This window comes from Lynx rufus, unplaced genomic scaffold (assembly GCF_022079265.1).
Source record: "Lynx rufus isolate CCGP_SWC_20201006 ecotype Redwood Valley unplaced genomic scaffold, mLynRuf1.p SCAF_2, whole genome shotgun sequence".
NCBI classification, from domain to species: Eukaryota; Metazoa; Chordata; class Mammalia; order Carnivora; family Felidae; genus Lynx; species Lynx rufus.
The window spans coordinates 215939044-215955306 of NW_025814834.1; the positions used below are offsets into that span (position 1 = coordinate 215939044).

General features: G+C 45.7%; 1 protein-coding gene across 1 annotated transcript in view; it reads left to right on the forward strand.

Annotated features, from left to right (window-relative positions):
- The window catches only part of CLSTN1 (calsyntenin 1), a 90949-nt gene that overhangs the window by 53863 nt on the left and 20823 nt on the right, over positions 1-16263 (forward strand). Inside the window, exons 3-8 of the mRNA XM_047082402.1 lie at positions 6298-6493; positions 7891-8099; positions 9696-9845; positions 9981-10166; positions 12718-12966; positions 13333-13454. Coding sequence (XP_046938358.1) covers positions 6298-6493; positions 7891-8099; positions 9696-9845; positions 9981-10166; positions 12718-12966; positions 13333-13454 — 1112 coding nt within the window. The remainder of the gene's footprint in view (positions 1-6297; positions 6494-7890; positions 8100-9695; positions 9846-9980; positions 10167-12717; positions 12967-13332; positions 13455-16263) is intronic.

Consider the following 16263-nt stretch of genomic DNA (forward strand, 5'->3'; position numbering starts at 1 on the left):
TTTTGCTCTGGGAGTCCTGTCTCTGTCCCCGCCTTGGCTTCTGGCTGTTTCCAAGTCCTTTTCCCTGGCGTGCAGTCAGTTCCACGAGCTGCTGCTGATGGCTTTTCACCGGAGTCCCCTTTCTGTTGGAACCCTAACTGTCCGAGCCGGCACTAGTGACTTACATAAGGAGTGTATATGAGGGCAGGGTTCCCTGGGATCTGGGAGACCGTAGGATGGGCTAGAGACACCCTTCCAGTGTCGCGCGTAGCGCGGGGCCATACTCCAGTTTGGAAGAAGATGTGGAGAGAAGGCGGGGCCAGCCTGAAACCGAGGTTTCTCAACGGGAAAGGGAGGGCTACCACTGTGACCCAGGAACCCTGGACATGACTTTGGACATTGAGAAGTCAAATGTATACTTTCTTGGGTTTATGTGTCATTCTGTTTTTATGGTTTGCTTTAAAAAAAAAAAAAAAAGTGCTTCAGTAAACTTCTTTTGACTATTTCGGATGCTCTTGGGGAATGACAGGGAAGAGAGGTCTGTGTATTCAGAGGCCAGCACACCTGAAGACGACATCGGGAATGCTGGTGGGGCCCTGCGTACAAGAAGAGAGCAGGGCTTCTGCGGGCTTACCTGGCAGAGCATTGGTAGTAGGTGGTCTGAATCGGGTGGGAAGGGGCAGGGCAGGAAGAATAGAGTGGGAGACGTGGCTTTGAGAGGTCCTTCCTTGCAAAGGCTGAGGAAGGCTGAGTCCAGGGGAGAAGCCCTGGGAACACAGAGGGGCAGAGTCACCGGGGTGTGATGCCATGGGACACGTGTAATACACGTAGGTAGCTGTCATGTGTATGTAACTAATAGAGCTGTAAGTACAAGGAAGGAGGAAAAAGGGAAGAATGGGTTATGACAACTTGAAACATCAGCTCCTAAAAGAATGGGGACAGAACGTAACAACCTGGTCCCTGGCTGGGGAGAGGAAGATCGTAAACTGAGTGTAGTTGGATACTGTGAAAATACGTCAGGAATTGTTACTTTTGTTGGCTGAGCCACGTTGCTGTAGTTCTGTTAACGAAAGTCTGTCTAATGAACATTGTATGCATTAAAGTCTGGCCTTAAAATATTCCAGCAAAGGGCGCCTGGGTGGCTCAGTCAGTTAAGCATCTGACTTCAGCTCAGGTCATGATCTCACGGTTCACGGGTTCAAACCCCGTGTCGGGCTCTGTGCCGACAGCTCGGAGCCTGGAGCCTGCTTCCGATGCTGTGTCTCCCCCTCTCTCTCTGCCCCTCCCCGGCTCGTGCTCTGTCTCGAAAATAAATAAACATTAAAAAAATGTTTTTAAATACTCAAGCTAAGAAACAAGCAGGGAGTTGGTGAGAATAAGTGGAGCAGACCTCTGGGCCTTAGTTCCTTAACTGGTACCATCAGCCAAAACCCAGGGAGTTACCCCAGACCCCTCTCTCTGTCCAGCTGGTTTCCAAGCCCTGCCGGTCCTGAAAATCCCCCACGTTTCCTCCTGAGACTGCCTGTGTTTGGCCCTTACCACATGTCGTCTGAAAGACTGCAGTATTTTCCTTTGTTTACTTGCCCCTCACCTTGCTGCCCTCGGGCCTGTCTCCCTCATTGAAACCGAGGTTGTGGGTGGAAGAAAGAGGTGGGCCCGCCAAGTGGGTATACCGCCAGGTCCGCAGGTGACAGCGTGGCAGGCTTACAACGTGCAGTGTCACACGGTAGAGAAAGCCCATGTCCGCCCGAGTGTGAGGCCCATGCTGCCCTCTGGCCAGATGGTTTTTCAAGTCATTCTAGGCAGAAGGGCCCAGCCTGCCAGCAATTTAATAAGCACCCATGGACTTGAGGCGCCACGTACTTTTGGTATAGCCCGTTATTCAAGTAGCTCCGTTAATACTCCAGACAGGCACGGATTTGTAGAAAGGACAAGTACACACTTTTGTTGTGCTCATTATAAATAGATCCAGTCTTTCAGAGAGCAGCCCAGACACACGTGAGTTTCGAAACAATGTATATTCTTTTATTGGATATTCCTACCTTTGAGATGCGATTCTGTAACATTGTAATACCGATGCATGTTCACAGCTGAAGCTCGGATTCCCATTCCCCCATCCGGACCTTCTCTTCCATGTTGGCCGAAGGCAATTTATTAATCCTTGGGTTTCTCGCTCATAATCCCACAGTATTGTCCGTACTTTCAAAACACACCCTGCATCTGACTGTTTCTCACCACCCTGCACACCCCTGGTTCTGGCTTTCAGCTTCTCGTGCCTGTGTTACTCCAGTAACCATTTTTGCCATATAGATACACATATCTTTTTCTTAAAGATTTTATTTTTAACTAATCTCTACACCCAACATGGGGCTTGAACTTGCAACGCCGAGATCAAAAGCCCATGCTCTACTAACCGAGCCAGCCAGCACAGCCCCTTTGGCTGCTTATATTTGATTTATTTTCACCATGGCAGCCAGTTGTGTTCTTTAAAATATAAACCATATTGATTTTTTTCTCTGCATAAAACTTTCCAGTCATTCCTTCTCACTTGGAGGACAAACTTCACTTCTTGTAGCAGCCACTATGGCTTCACATTACTCATCTTCGTCTGGCTTCACCTTCTCTCCCCTTCGCTCAGCCACTGCAGTAGTGCCTAAGCCAGGCCAGGCCCAGGCCTGCCTCAGGGCCTTTGCACTTGCTGTCCCCTTTGTTTGAAATTCTTCCCTAGATAAGCATGTGGCTTGCTTCCTTAGCTCCCTCTGGTTTCTACTCAGACATTATCAGCGAAGCCTCCCCGGACAACTGAAGTATAGAATTAAAACACCCCAGGGGCTCCTGGTCGGCTCAGTGGGTTAAGCTCAGGTCATGATCTCACAGTTCGTGGGTTTGAGCCCCACGTCAAGCTCTGTGCTGACAGCTCGGGGCCTGGAGCCTGCTTCGGATTCTGTGTCTCCCTCTCTCTCTATCCTCCCCAAGTAGTGCTCTGTCTCTCTCTGTCTCTCAGAAATAAATTAATGTAAAAAAAATTTTTTTTAAGAAAAAAATTAAAACATCCCATCGCCTTCCTACTCTCTGAGTTCTCCTCCCTCCTCCCAGCCTGGTATCTCGAAGGAGAGATTTAGGGAGTGTACATCTTTTGGCAAACAGTTCCACTTCTCATGATAATCTCATGATCAGAAACAGTCCCAAGGACATTGCTTGAATGAGTGTCTTTATACTTTTATTAAGCAGTGCACTATGTAGGTAGCCTTATCCAAGTCAGATACCTCATCCTGGGGTCTTAAATCTGCACTAACCTGTGCAGCGGCCTTTGTCGGGAAGGCACCCTCAAGTCAGTCAGTTATGCCAACTCAGATTATGCGGATCTGGATCACCAGTTTCTCTCTCTCTCTCTCTTTTTATTTTTTTTATTTTATTTTTTTTCAACGTTTATTTATTTTTTGGGGGACAGAGAGAGACAGAGCATGAACGGGGGAGGGGCAGAGAGAGAGGGAGACACAGAATCGGAAACAGGCTCCAGGCTCTGAGCCATCAGCCCAGAGCCTGACTCGGGGCTCGAACTCACGGACCGCGAGATCGTGACCTGGCTGAAGTCGGACGCTTAACCGACTGCGCCACCCAGGCGCCCCTCTCTCTCTCTCTCTCTTAATGTTTGTTTATTTTGAGAGAGCGCATGCATACAAGTGAGAGCGAGTGGAAGAGGGGCACAGAGAGAGAATCCCAAGCAGGCTCTTTGCTGTTAGCATGGAGCCCGACGCGGGGCTCAAACCCACAAACTATGAGGCCATGACGTGAGCTGAACGAAATCAGGAATCGGATGCCTAACCGACTGAGCCACCCACGTGCCCCGAGAAACTGATTTTTTTTAATATTATTCAATTTTAATATGAATTTAAATTAAATTTTAACCCACGTGCCTAGTGGCTCCTGTTTTGGGCAGCACAAGACCCACAGCGACAGCAGGAAGCGTGGTTAGAAATCTCTACCACGGAAAGTTCAGTAGCAGGAAACTGGAATTACGGTATAGTCACAGGATGGAAAATAATTACAGTAAGAGCAAACATTTATTTGTTGGGTGCTTTCTTTAAGCCAGGCGGTGTCTCAAGCACTTGACCTGCCAGAACTCTTGGATTCTTGCTGAACATGGTGGTGGAAAGAAATACGCCATAGCCTTCCGCCAACAGGGGTGAATGAATCCTAGATGCACAAGGCTGAGGGAAAAAGCAAGTCACAAAAGTTGCCTACCATGTGATGCATTTTTCAAACCTTAAAAACAAGCAAAATGAAACACTGTTCGTGGGTATACAGATACATGGTAAAGCCATTAAAAGGCAAGAGAATTCAGGCTACGATGCTTTTTGTGGAGAGAAGATGCCCCAGTGAGCCGGCTCTGTCCCCTCCTGACCTCCTGGCCTCTGCACGTTGTCACAACTCGTCTGCAGCCGCCCTAGGGTGAGCAGGCACCACTTGTGTGGACTTGTTAGGACAGCGTTTTCACTAGAAGCCGTGATCATTGTGGCGTCACCAAAGCTAGCAATGAATCTGGTTTCAGTTCGCGGTGAAGCACGTGTTCGGTTACAAGAGGGGGTGGCTTACGTTAGTTGCCTTGGTCGGGTTCCTTAAGCCCTTGTTATTTAGCCAAACCCTTTGCTCCAAATGTTTGTTTTTTGTTTCCTCTTGTCTCATGCTGAGTTGAGTGTTACCAGAATCGAGCCGCAAGAACTGAGTTTGAAAAATGAAAAATCCGAAAATTGTAAAATAACAAATATGTTTACTTATGAACCGTTATCGTGAAAGTGTTGGTTAGAAGAAAAGTCCAAACGACGCCTGAGGGCGTTACGAATCAATCTTTGTAGCAGATTTCATCTATAGGTCGGGGTAATTTCAAAATTACATAGTGGTTTGTGGTAAGTTGCATTCAGAGACATTCTGCTGCCGAGGGTCCAGTTTTGCTGTTGGGAGTCTACGAGTGGCCCGGAGCTGATGGTTGAATTTATGTCAAGCTTTTCTGTGTAATATGTGCATCTTTGACTTTTTTCCTTATTGTTCCGTCTTTATTCTTTCCTGCATTACTGACATGGGTTTATCTTTTCTCCCTTTAGAGAGTTTTGAGGTGACAGTCACCAAAGAAGGTGATAAAGGGTTCTTTCTATCCCTCCTATGAATATTAACCCACTAACTTTGTTTATAAAATTGGGAATCAGCCCTTAAACAGAAGAAACTGTCATGCTATTTTACCCTGATTTATTCTCCTACTTTGTTTCTATTTTTAAATATATTGATGGAAATTGTATGTAACCAAACCCTTGGTTAGAAATATCTAGAAATCAGACATCCATTTGAACTGTACGGATAATACTGTACATTTGTTTCTTAATGAACTTAAGAGAGTCACTTTGTAACCATTTTCTAGGAGTTGTAATTTTGGAAGAGTGCAGCCTTGTTTTTACATGAAATACATTTTTTTTTTGAACATCTACGTATACATCAAAAGACTTAATGTTCTCCCACCGACAAGAATGGAAACCTAGATTTCACCCCTCATTAAGCTTGTGAGCCAACTTCCAGGTGCTGATGTCCTGATGTCCCCAGGCAGGCTTGTTTCGCAGGTCTGATAGGCTAGCTTTGGAAACCAAGGCAAGTCTAGCAAATCCCTCCCTGTGATGGAACCGATCTTCATAGTAAACCATAGCTGTTGAAATGGATGCCTGAAAAGTTGGTATTTCTACCTTTCTCATTTAGTAGTTTGTTTTGATTCCCTAATTTTAGCCAGGCTCATTGCACAGGAAGACTTGTTTCTTTTGACTTTTTTTTTTTTTTTTTGACAGAATTTCTGTAATTACGGTGCTGAACCTTTTATGTTACCCTCCTTCCTCTCTCAACACTTAACTGCATTTTAGCCTTCTCTCTGGTCCAAATCAAAATCGCTGCCCGGCTGTCCCCAGTAGCTGGGGACAGTTCCTCTGCGTTACCAGGCCATGGCTGTTTGCTAATGAGACCACTTTTACCCTGGAGCCATCCTAAGTACTCCTGTGAAATGCCTGTCTATGTTTTCTCTTTTTCTCTTTTGTATTCCTGCATGAATGGATGCAAAGTTAAGCAAGTTGCTTGGAAAGCGAGAACATGCTTCTTTTTACTAAAGCCCCAGAACTTATCCCTGTCCAAGCACAGTGCCCTTGCTTTGTCCACAGACCCTCTAAACCCCTGGCTGCCGAACTGTTGTCATTTCTTTTCTGGGGGGGAGGTATGGGAAGGGGGAGGGGAGCACGCAGACTCCGGGCGGCAGAAATTCTAACCTGCGCTGCTTTGACTCCCTAGGTGAGATTTGTGGATTTAAAATTCATGGGCAGAATGTCCCCTTTGATGCAGTGGTAGTGGATAAGTCCACTGGCGAGGGAATAATTCGCTCAAAAGAGAAACTGGACTGTGAACTACAGAAAGACTACACATTCACCATCCAGGCCTATGACTGCGGCCAGGGGCCGGATGGCGCCAACGCGAAAAAGTCTCATAAGTAAGTAAGCTGATCAGAGAGAGCGCGTGCGAAGAAAGCAGTACTGACCCTTGCTTTCTTTCTGTGTCCCCGAGACCTTCTGTGTTCTTAGAGATGAGGCAGAAGGTATTTCTGGCTCTCCACTGAAATTGTAAGCTCCTTGAGGATAGGAATCCTGTCTGTTTACCCTGCAGCATTAGTTGTCGAATAAGCAAATGAATGGGCAGTTTTATCCCACCCAGCACTCTAGTGACAGAAACTAGAGCTCTACACTGAAAATTGGGAAAGCCCATTTTTTCCTCCAGGAGGATATTTTGTTGTTAGGTTTCTTTTTCCTGCAAATTCACAGGGCAGAGCATTCGTTCACGCTGGTGGGAGCGGGCTGACTTTGGCGCCCCATCCTGGACATGTTCATATCCATATCCTTTGAGAACTGCTGGTGGAACAGACAGGACTCTGAACTAGACCTGGATTTAGAATTCCAGTCTTTTCTCCGCCACTTTCTGTCCCTTCGGCATGGGGCAAGTTTCGTCTTGTTGAGTCTCGGTTTCTACTTGGCTCCTGGGCTAGGGAGAGAGGGGCACGCTGCCACGAGACCCATCGTGAGGGTCAGGAGGATGCGCGGCGTTGGGTGTGGAGGGTCTTGGTGCACACTGGGGGTGCTGAGTGCCAGAGAACTACTCCTCATCCTTTTCACACCGTGTGATATTACTGTTGTCCTTGAAAAAGCCTTCTGTGGGTCAGAGATCCTGTCTGAGTCAGAAACACGCCCGGATCAATAGCCCTGAGACTGACCCTTTCCTCTCTTTGTAGCCAAGTCTGTGGTGCCTCAGTTTTCTCATGCCCAAGATGGGGAGGTGGAAGGGCAGCACGGGGTCGGCCAGGGAGGGAGCACTGAGGTCGCTTGGAGGACCTTCGTTTGTTGGATCAGTTAGTGGGTCATGGGCAACAGTGTGCTGCGAGCCGTCTCCATTCCCTAGAAGCAGGACGGGATTGGTTCCCGTGCTCCTCCTGATCAGACTCCCCATCCATGTTTCCCATCTTCTGTGTCTTACTCCTTCTTCCTTTGGGTCTAATTGTGTCTGATCTAGTTTATCTCCCTTCTGCATGCCCCGTCCTGTATTGTCAAGAAAACCCCAAGTCTCCAAGTCTCTTATTTTACTGCCTTTTTTTTTTTTTTTTTTTACCAGCCGTCTTACTCCTAGGACCTGGAAGAATCAACTTAAATTCCTATTTTAACTTTCTGAAGTCCTCTCCATGCTAAAATAACAACAGTGACTAGTGTGATTTTTTTCTCCATCATACAAACTTCATGAAATAAGATACTAGCAAAAGGAAACATAAAAATGGGGCAGAACTGGTGTACTTTGGGTTAAAAAAACAAACGGAACACACAGCTTTTTTTCTTCTTCTTCCAGAGCAACTGTCCATATTCAGGTGAACGACGTGAACGAATATGCACCTGTGTTCAAGGAGAAGTCCTACAAAGCGACCGTCATCGAGGGGAAGCAGTATGACAGCATCCTGAGGGTGGAGGCCGTGGACGCTGACTGCTCCCCCCAGTTCAGCCAGATATGCAGCTATGAAGTCGTCACTCCAGACGTGCCGTTTGCTGTCGACAAAGATGGTGAGTCAGAGGAACAGGCCTTCCTCACCAAGGTGACGGTCCATTGGCAGTTCTGCACGTCGGCGAAACTCAGATTGGAGACCGGCTTCATCCATCCCTTCAGGATGCTGTAACAAAGTACCATGAGCTGGGGGCTCAAACAGTAAACAGTTCGCACTGTTCCGGAGGCTGGGAGACCGGGATCAAGGTGCTGGCAGATTCAGTGTCTGATGAGGACCCGAGTCCCGGTTCCCAGGTGGCCATCTTCTCTCTGCGTCCTCACGTAGCGGGGAGAGAGCCTTCTGGGATCCCGGTATGGGGGCCCCACACTCACGACTTCATCTAACCCTCAGTTCCTCCCCTAGGCACCACCTCCTAATATCACATTGGGGGTTAGGACTTCAGCATTCAGATTTGGAGGGGACAAGTATTCATTTCATAGCAGAGACCTAATGGTGTGTGAGTTTCAGATAAATATTTTTTCACTCTGTCCCCTGAAAGCCTTTTTGTTGGCACCTGAAGTCATGGGTTCTTTTTTTGGGCGCCCTATTTTTGCTTCTTCCGCCAAGGTCTAATAAAAAAACCCCCACCTAACATGTTTTTAATCTGTACCTTCTCACTTCTCTATCAAGTGCACCTGAAAAGACTGACCTTTAGTTGGTCTGTCTTCTGCTCTCCATTAGATTTGGATCTTCTGTCTCATCTTGAAGACGAAGGTTTCTGCCTTACTGCCAGGTGCTCCAGTCCTTTGTAATTGAGCAGAATGAACTCATGCTGGAGCTCAGCTTTTTTTTTATTAGGTTATGGCCTCTTGATGGTGATGCAGTGTCTCTGTTGTTAATGCACAGTCCAGAATCTTTGATGAAATTACGGACATTGCAAACACTTTGCAGACGTCTGTACCCATATTCAGAAGCAGGCTTCTGTTCTAGTAGGTGGGGGTAGGGAATCTCTCTCTCTTCCTGTCTCTGTGACACACACACACACACACACACACACAGTAAATCTTTGAGCAAGAAATATTTAATGCAGCTTCATCTAGTATTTAGTATTTGAAGTACTGGAATTACTTTTCTTTATTCTCTCATATGTTAACTACTTAATCTTAAAGCACATATAAAACCAAAGAAGAAAAACTATAAGAATAAATGGAGGTTGAATTGTGTAGATTCATTCCTTCTGTTTCAACAGCCCTTAAAGATGGATTTAGTGTGCGTTCAAGCGCAGGAAAGCAAGACCGAGCATTAATTATCTCAAGCATCAGTTTGATTTCCATGTCCGTGTTTATAACACTTAGAACGCATGTACTTTGTTTTTTGTGTTTTTATTTAAAAAAAATATTTTAATGTTTATTTATTTTTGAGAGAGAGAGAGAGACAGACTGTGACTGGGGAAGGGGCAGAGAGAGAGGGAGACACAGAATCGCAAGCAGGCTCCAGGCTCTGAGCTTTCAGCACAGAGCCCGATGTGGGGCTCGAACTCATGAACCATGAGATCATGACCTGAGCCAAAGTCGGTTGCTTAACTGACTGAGCCACCCAGGTGCCCCAGAGCAGGTGTGCTTTGTGTTTCAGGACAACTTTGCCTTCTCACTGTTGTTTGTTTCCCCTCTGGAAGGTTACATAAAAAACACAGAGAAGCTAAACTATGGGAAAGAACACCAGTACAAGCTGACCATCACCGCCTACGACTGCGGGAAGAGAAGGGCAGCGGAAGACGTCTTGGTGAAGGTCAGCGTCAAGCCCACCTGCACCCCAGGGTGGCAAGGTGAGCTTCATTCTCCTTTCTGCTCTCATACCTGTTCTGACACATCACATAGCAGAGGGCCCTAAAGTATGAGTCTTCCTCCTTCCTTCCCTCCTTCCCTCCTTCCCTCCTTTCCGGATTTGTGGACCCACACAGGATGGAACGAGAGGATCGAATATGAACCTGGCACGGGCTCTTTGGCCCTCTTCCCAAATGTCCACCTGGAGACGTGCGACGAACCCGTGGCCTCAGTGCAGGCGACGGTAGAGCTGGAGACCGGCCACATCGGGAAAGGCTGTGACCGTGACACCTACTCTGAACAGTCTCTTCACCGGCTGTGTGGTAAGGGGGCCTGGTGGTCTTCGGTGAGGGCGAGAGACACCCTTTCAGATGGAAGAGAGTGTGTGTGTTGGCGGGGGCGGTGGGGGGGGGGGTTGTTTATAACCCTAAACCGGAACAGACTCTGACTTTCTGACACGGCTGTTACTGCCTTGGCTAATTGTCATGCTGGATGGGCTTCAGGAGGTACATAAACCCCTTACAGCCTGTTCAGAGTGTTACATGCGTGTGCATTTTGGGAGCCGGTGATGCGAGGAAAGTGTTTCTCTAACATACGTTGAGGATAATCAAAAGAGAGGGATTATGTAAGTAGAGTGAGTTTGAAATGAGTGAAGTGCTCAGTGAATGTCCTTGCACCTAAGGACTGAAGAAAAAAATACAGATAAAGCAATAGCTTTTGGCAAACGCGAAGTAGAAAGCCGAAACTATGGACACTCACGTCTAATTCTGAGTCTCAGCAGATTGTTTACCACAAACATTAGGTGAAACCCAGAGACCCCGTGGTTACGAATCCCATCAAAGCCTTGCCCTCCGTCTTCACCAATAGTTGTGGGTGTTTTTCTGGTTTATCTGAATGAGGCGGAGGTGAGGTATGGATGCCTGTCGTGGAAAATGCTGAGGAAGAGTGTGCCGCTTGGCCAGCAACGAAACCCCCGTAACTGAAATGAGCTGTCCGTGCTCAGAGGGTATTTTGTGCCTCAGGAGCTACTTGGCGTCAGCTCTGCGGGAGGCGTTTTCCCATGTCCCCGTCTTTCCACCGGCCTGAGACAGCCTGTAGGATTGAGCACCTAGATTTCTTACATAACTGGAATATGCAAAACGAAAGAGTTTATCCTCTGCTGGCTTATCCTAATGGTTAATATTCTCCGTGTTGCCTGACTCTGGGTCCAAATAGTCACGTACTGAAATCTACATGGAAGGTGAGAGGTCTGGGACATATTTTAAACTATGTACATTTAAGTGTAACGTTTAAGATTTATTTTCTCTCTCCAGTGCCATGATTTTTTATGGCATTAAGTGAACATTTTCTCAGCAGAACAGTTTACAGTTAGGAAGGCAGAATGGAAAGAATTTCCCCCATGAGTGCTTCCTGCACATTCTGCATTTCTGTATGTTTCCTTCATTCAGTGTGCCCATCAGGCCCACCAAGGAGGTGGTGTTGACCTCATTTTTACTGAGGAATTCAGTTGGGAGAGGAGGGGGAGAAGTTCTCACTTTTAGGAAGAAAGGGGCAGGCACTGGCATTTGACCGAGGTCGTATGTGAGGTCATGCTGCTCCTAGGAACAGAGGACCAGGTGACGGGGAGAGCTCCCAAAGTCTTCTTCCGTGGGCACATTTAAAAGAAAAATGAGCTTGGCAGTGTGTAACGACAGCTGGAGATTTTTTTTCATGTTCCTTGGTTCACTGATTCCATTTCTAGGAATTGATGCTAAGGGAATAATCGTGGATCACACGGAGGTCCTCGTGAAGGCAGGGTTTGTCATAGAAAAGAGTGGGGACAGTCTCAGTGTTTGCCAAGGAGATCAGTTAAATAAGTCACAGTATATCGGTGCAGTGAAATGCTCAGACATTTAAAAATATGCTATAGAAAAATATTAATGGGAATGTGTGTACCTTTATACATCGTAGGACTCTATTTTTTATAATGTGTATATTCGTAGAGAAAAGACTGGAAGTGTTTGCACCCAGATGTTAATAGTGGATATATTTGGGGGGTGCCTGGATGCCTCAGTTGGTTGAGCATCCTACTCTTGATGTCTGTTCAGGTCTCGATCTCAGGGTTGTGAGTTCAAGCCCCATGTTGGGCTCCACGCTGGGTAGAAAGCCAACTTAAAAAAAATTTTTTTTGGGGCGCCTGGGTGGCGCAGTCGGTTAAGCGTCCGACTTCAGCCAGGTCACGATCTCGCGGTCCGGGAGTTCAAGCCCCGCGTCGGGCTCTGGGCTGATGGCTCAGAGCCTGGAGCCTGTTTCAATTCTGTGTCTCCCTCTCTCTGCCCCTCCCCCGTTCATGCTCTGTCTCTCTCTGTCCCAAAAATAAATAAACGTTGAAAAAAAAAAATTTTTTTTTTAAAAAAATTTTTTTTTTAAATAGTGGATATATTTGGGTGGGATTACAAGTAATGCTTTCTTCCTTTTATCCTTTCTTTAAAGTTTGTTTTTTTTTTTTTTTCGAGGCACATAGAACAAGAGGGGGAAGGGCAGAGAGAGGGAGAGAGAGAATTCCAAGCAGGCTCCATGCTCTCCGTGCAGAGCCCAGTGCCGGGCTCGATCTCATGAACCATGGGATCATGACCTGAACTGAAATCAAGAGCTGGATGCTCAACCAACTGAGCCACGCAGGCACCCCCTTTTTTCCTTTAAGCACAAATATCCACAGTTAGTTATTATTTATGATTAAAAAAAAATAAAAACCCTTATTTTTAAGGAACATAAGCAGAAGCTAGCAAATTGTGTAACCGGAAGATAGGATGTTGCCCTTAGTGTGGCCTCGAGACTCTTCTACCTTCCAAGTCCCTCACGTTGTGCGTATTAAGTGTTACCGTGTCGGCTTAGGCGCTGCGTCTGGCACCACCGAGCTGCTCCCGTCCCCAAGTGGGTCCTTGAACTGGACTGTCGGCCTCCCCACTGACAACGGCCACGACAGTGACCAGGTCTTCGAGTTCAACGGCACCCAAGCAGTGAGGATCCCAGATGGTGTCGTTTCTGTCAACCCGAAAGAGCCTTTTACGATTTCCGTGTGGATGAGGCATGGGCCTTTTGGCAGGAAGAAGGAGACCATTCTCTGTAGTTCAGACAAAACAGGTAGGTGAATCTTGCAGTCAGGGCGTCGTACTTGAGTGGCCGCCGCGGCGGTCGCTGGAAGCAAGACCCCCTATTCTTCCCCGAAAGGCTCCCGGTGACACGCGTTTTTCTGTGTTCCGTGCGAGGGCTCTCCGTCCTCAAGATACTGTACTGCCGTTTGGTGGTTAGTTTTACTCCGTGAGTTGGGCCCCACTTCTCAGTAAAACCCAAGTGTATCTGTTTCTAAACCCTGCCTTGGCCCGACTGGAGAGTTCACTTATGCGGATAAATGATAGAACCGTGTCTTCAAAATCCATTAAGGAAATAGCTTTTATTTCTCCTTTGGGTATTAAGTCGGCAGCTTACCAGGAGGATTTCTCTCGGCAGACATGAACCGGCACCATTATTCACTCTACGTCCACGGCTGCCGCCTCACTTTCCTCCTCCGTCAGGATCCTTCAGAAGAGAAGAAATACAAACCTGCAGAATTCCACTGGAAATTGAATCAGGTGAGTGCCTGGAAAACTCACGGGTTTATGACCTTTCAGAGAGTATAACTAGGTATTGCAGCTTCATACAGGGCCAGCTATTATTTATGGGCAGTGTATATTTATATTTATGAATAAATATAAAAATATAAAAAAATGTTTGCAATGTATGTAGACACTTTGGGCACAGTTCTGTTACAGTAACTATAGTCTTTTTTCTTATTTTAATTTTTTTATTTTTTAAACATTTATTTTTGAGACAGAGAGAGACAGAGCATGAACGGGGGAGGGTCACAGTGAGAGGGAGACACAGAATCCAAAACAGGCTCCAGGCTCTGAGCTGTCAGCACAGAGCCTGACACGGAGTTTGAACTCACGGACCGCGAGATCATGACCTGAGCCAAAGTCGGACGCTTAACCGATTGAGCCACCCAGGCGCCCCGAGTACCTATAGTCTTAATGTACATATTTAGTTTCTTCTGATGATGTTTAAAAACAACCTTGTTATATTACTTGTGGGTTATAGGATAGCAAATAAATCCTTTGAACTCCTTTCCTCTGAAAGCCTACGTTTTTCATTTTATACGTTTGTATTTGACACATCTAGTATTAATATAAAGAAATTATATGCTTTAAATTCAAAATACTGTGTTGTAGTTTATTGAAATTTGCAGCACTTGATGAAAAATTGGGATTGAGACCCTTGTATTTGTTTATTCATTATTTAAAGCCTTGCCTCCCAAATTGTGCCAAGGAGCCCCCGGGTTGCTTCAGCAGATTTAGGGGTGCCGTGGGATATTTTAGACTGTCAGAGAGCCAGCAATCTTGACATCTTTCAGAAACCACACAAACTACTAGCTTGAGGGAGTTTACAGTGTCACCATTAGGTCACGTTACATCCCTTTTGATGATAGCATATCTTTTGCAAAGCTGCTTTCCCAATAGTTTCTGTGATAAAAAGCAAATATCACGTGAAAAACAATTGGTGCATTTCAGGAAACAAGGGGGCGCTGTAAACTGAGGAAACCTTTCCTTTAAAATCACAGCAGATTGTTTCTTTTCTTTTTTTATATTAGACTAGCAAGAGAGCGTGTGCACAAGGGGCAGAGGGAGAGGGAGAGAATCTTTTTTTTTTTAATTCACATTAGTTAACATATAATGTAATAATGGTTTCAGGAGTAGGATTTAGTGATCCGTCACTTACATAGAACACCAGCGCTCATCCCAACAAGTGCCCTCCGTAATGCCCATCGCCCCACCCTCCTCCCCTCCAGCAACCCTCAGTTCGTTCTCTGTAGTTAAGAGTCTCTTATGGTTTGCCTCCCTCTCTGTTTTCATCTTATTTTTCCTTCCTTTCCCCTATGTTCATCTGTCCTGTTCTTTAAATTCCAAATACGAGTGAAATCCTATGATACTTGTCTTTCTCTGACTTCTTTCACATAACTGACTTTCTCTGACTTCTTTCTTTTTGATTGCTGAGTGATATTCCATTGTGTATATAAACCACCTTTCTTCATCCATTCGTCGGTTGATGGACATTTGGGCTCTCTCCATAATTTGCCTATTGTTGATAGTGCTGCTATAAACATTGGGATGCATGTGTACCTTTGAATCAGTGTTTTTGTGTCCTTTGGATAAATACCCAGTAGTGGCAATTGCTGGGTCGTAGGGTAATTCTATTTTTAATTTTTTGGGGAACCTCCATACTGTTTTCCAGAGTGGTGGCCCCAGTTTGCATTCCCGCCAACAGTGCAAAAGTGTTCTCTTTTCTCCACATCCTCGTCAACATCTTTCCTGAGTTGTTAATTTTAGCCATTCTTACAGGTGTGAGGTGGTATCTCATTATGGTTTTGATTTGTATTTCCCTGGTGATGAGTGATGTTGAGCATCTTTTCATGTGTGTATTAACTATTTGGGTGTCTTCTTTGGAAAAGTGTCTTTTCATGTTTTCTGCCCATTTCTTCAATGGATTATTTGTTTTTTGGGTGTTGAGTTTGATAAGTTCTTTATAGATTTTAGATAGTAGCCCTTTATCTGATATGTCATTTGCAAAGATCTTCCCTCATTCTGTAGGTTGTCTCAGGTTTGTTGTTTCCTTCACTGTGCAGCTTTTTATCTTGATGAGGTCCCAGTAGTTCATTTTTGCTTTTGTTTCCCTTGCTTCTAGAGACATGTCTAGTAAGAAGTTGCTGTGGCCTAGGTCAAAGAGGTTGCTGCCTGTTTCTTTTTAAACTTTAAAAAAAAGTGTTTATTTATTTATTTTGAGACAGAGAGAGAAAACAGGTGGGTGGGAGAGGGGCAAAAGGGGAGAGAGAGAGAGAGAGAGAAAGAGAAAGAGAACCCCAAGCAGACTCTGTTCCAGCAGCACAGAGCCTGACATGGGGCTCAATCTCATGAATCTAGAGATCGTGACCTGAGGCGAAACCAAGAGTTAGACGCTTAACCCTCCGAGCCACCCAGCCCTCCTCCCAAATTTTTTTAACTTTTTTTTTTTTTTTTTAAATGTTTACTCCTCTAGGATTTTGATGGTTTCCTATCTTACATTTAGGTCTTTGATCCATTTTGAGTTTATTTTTGTGTATGGTGTAAGGAAGTGGTCCAGGTTCATCCTTCTGCATGTCGCTGTCCAGTTTTCCCAACACCATTTGCTGAAGAGACTGTCTTTATTCCATTGGATATTCTCTCCTGCTTTATTGAAAATTAGTTGGCCGTACATTTGTGGATCCATGTCTGGGTGCTCTAGTCTGTTCCACTGATCTCTGTGTCTGTTTCTGTGCCAGTACCATACTCTCTTAATTACAGCTTTTTGTAATGTAGTTTAAAGTCTGGA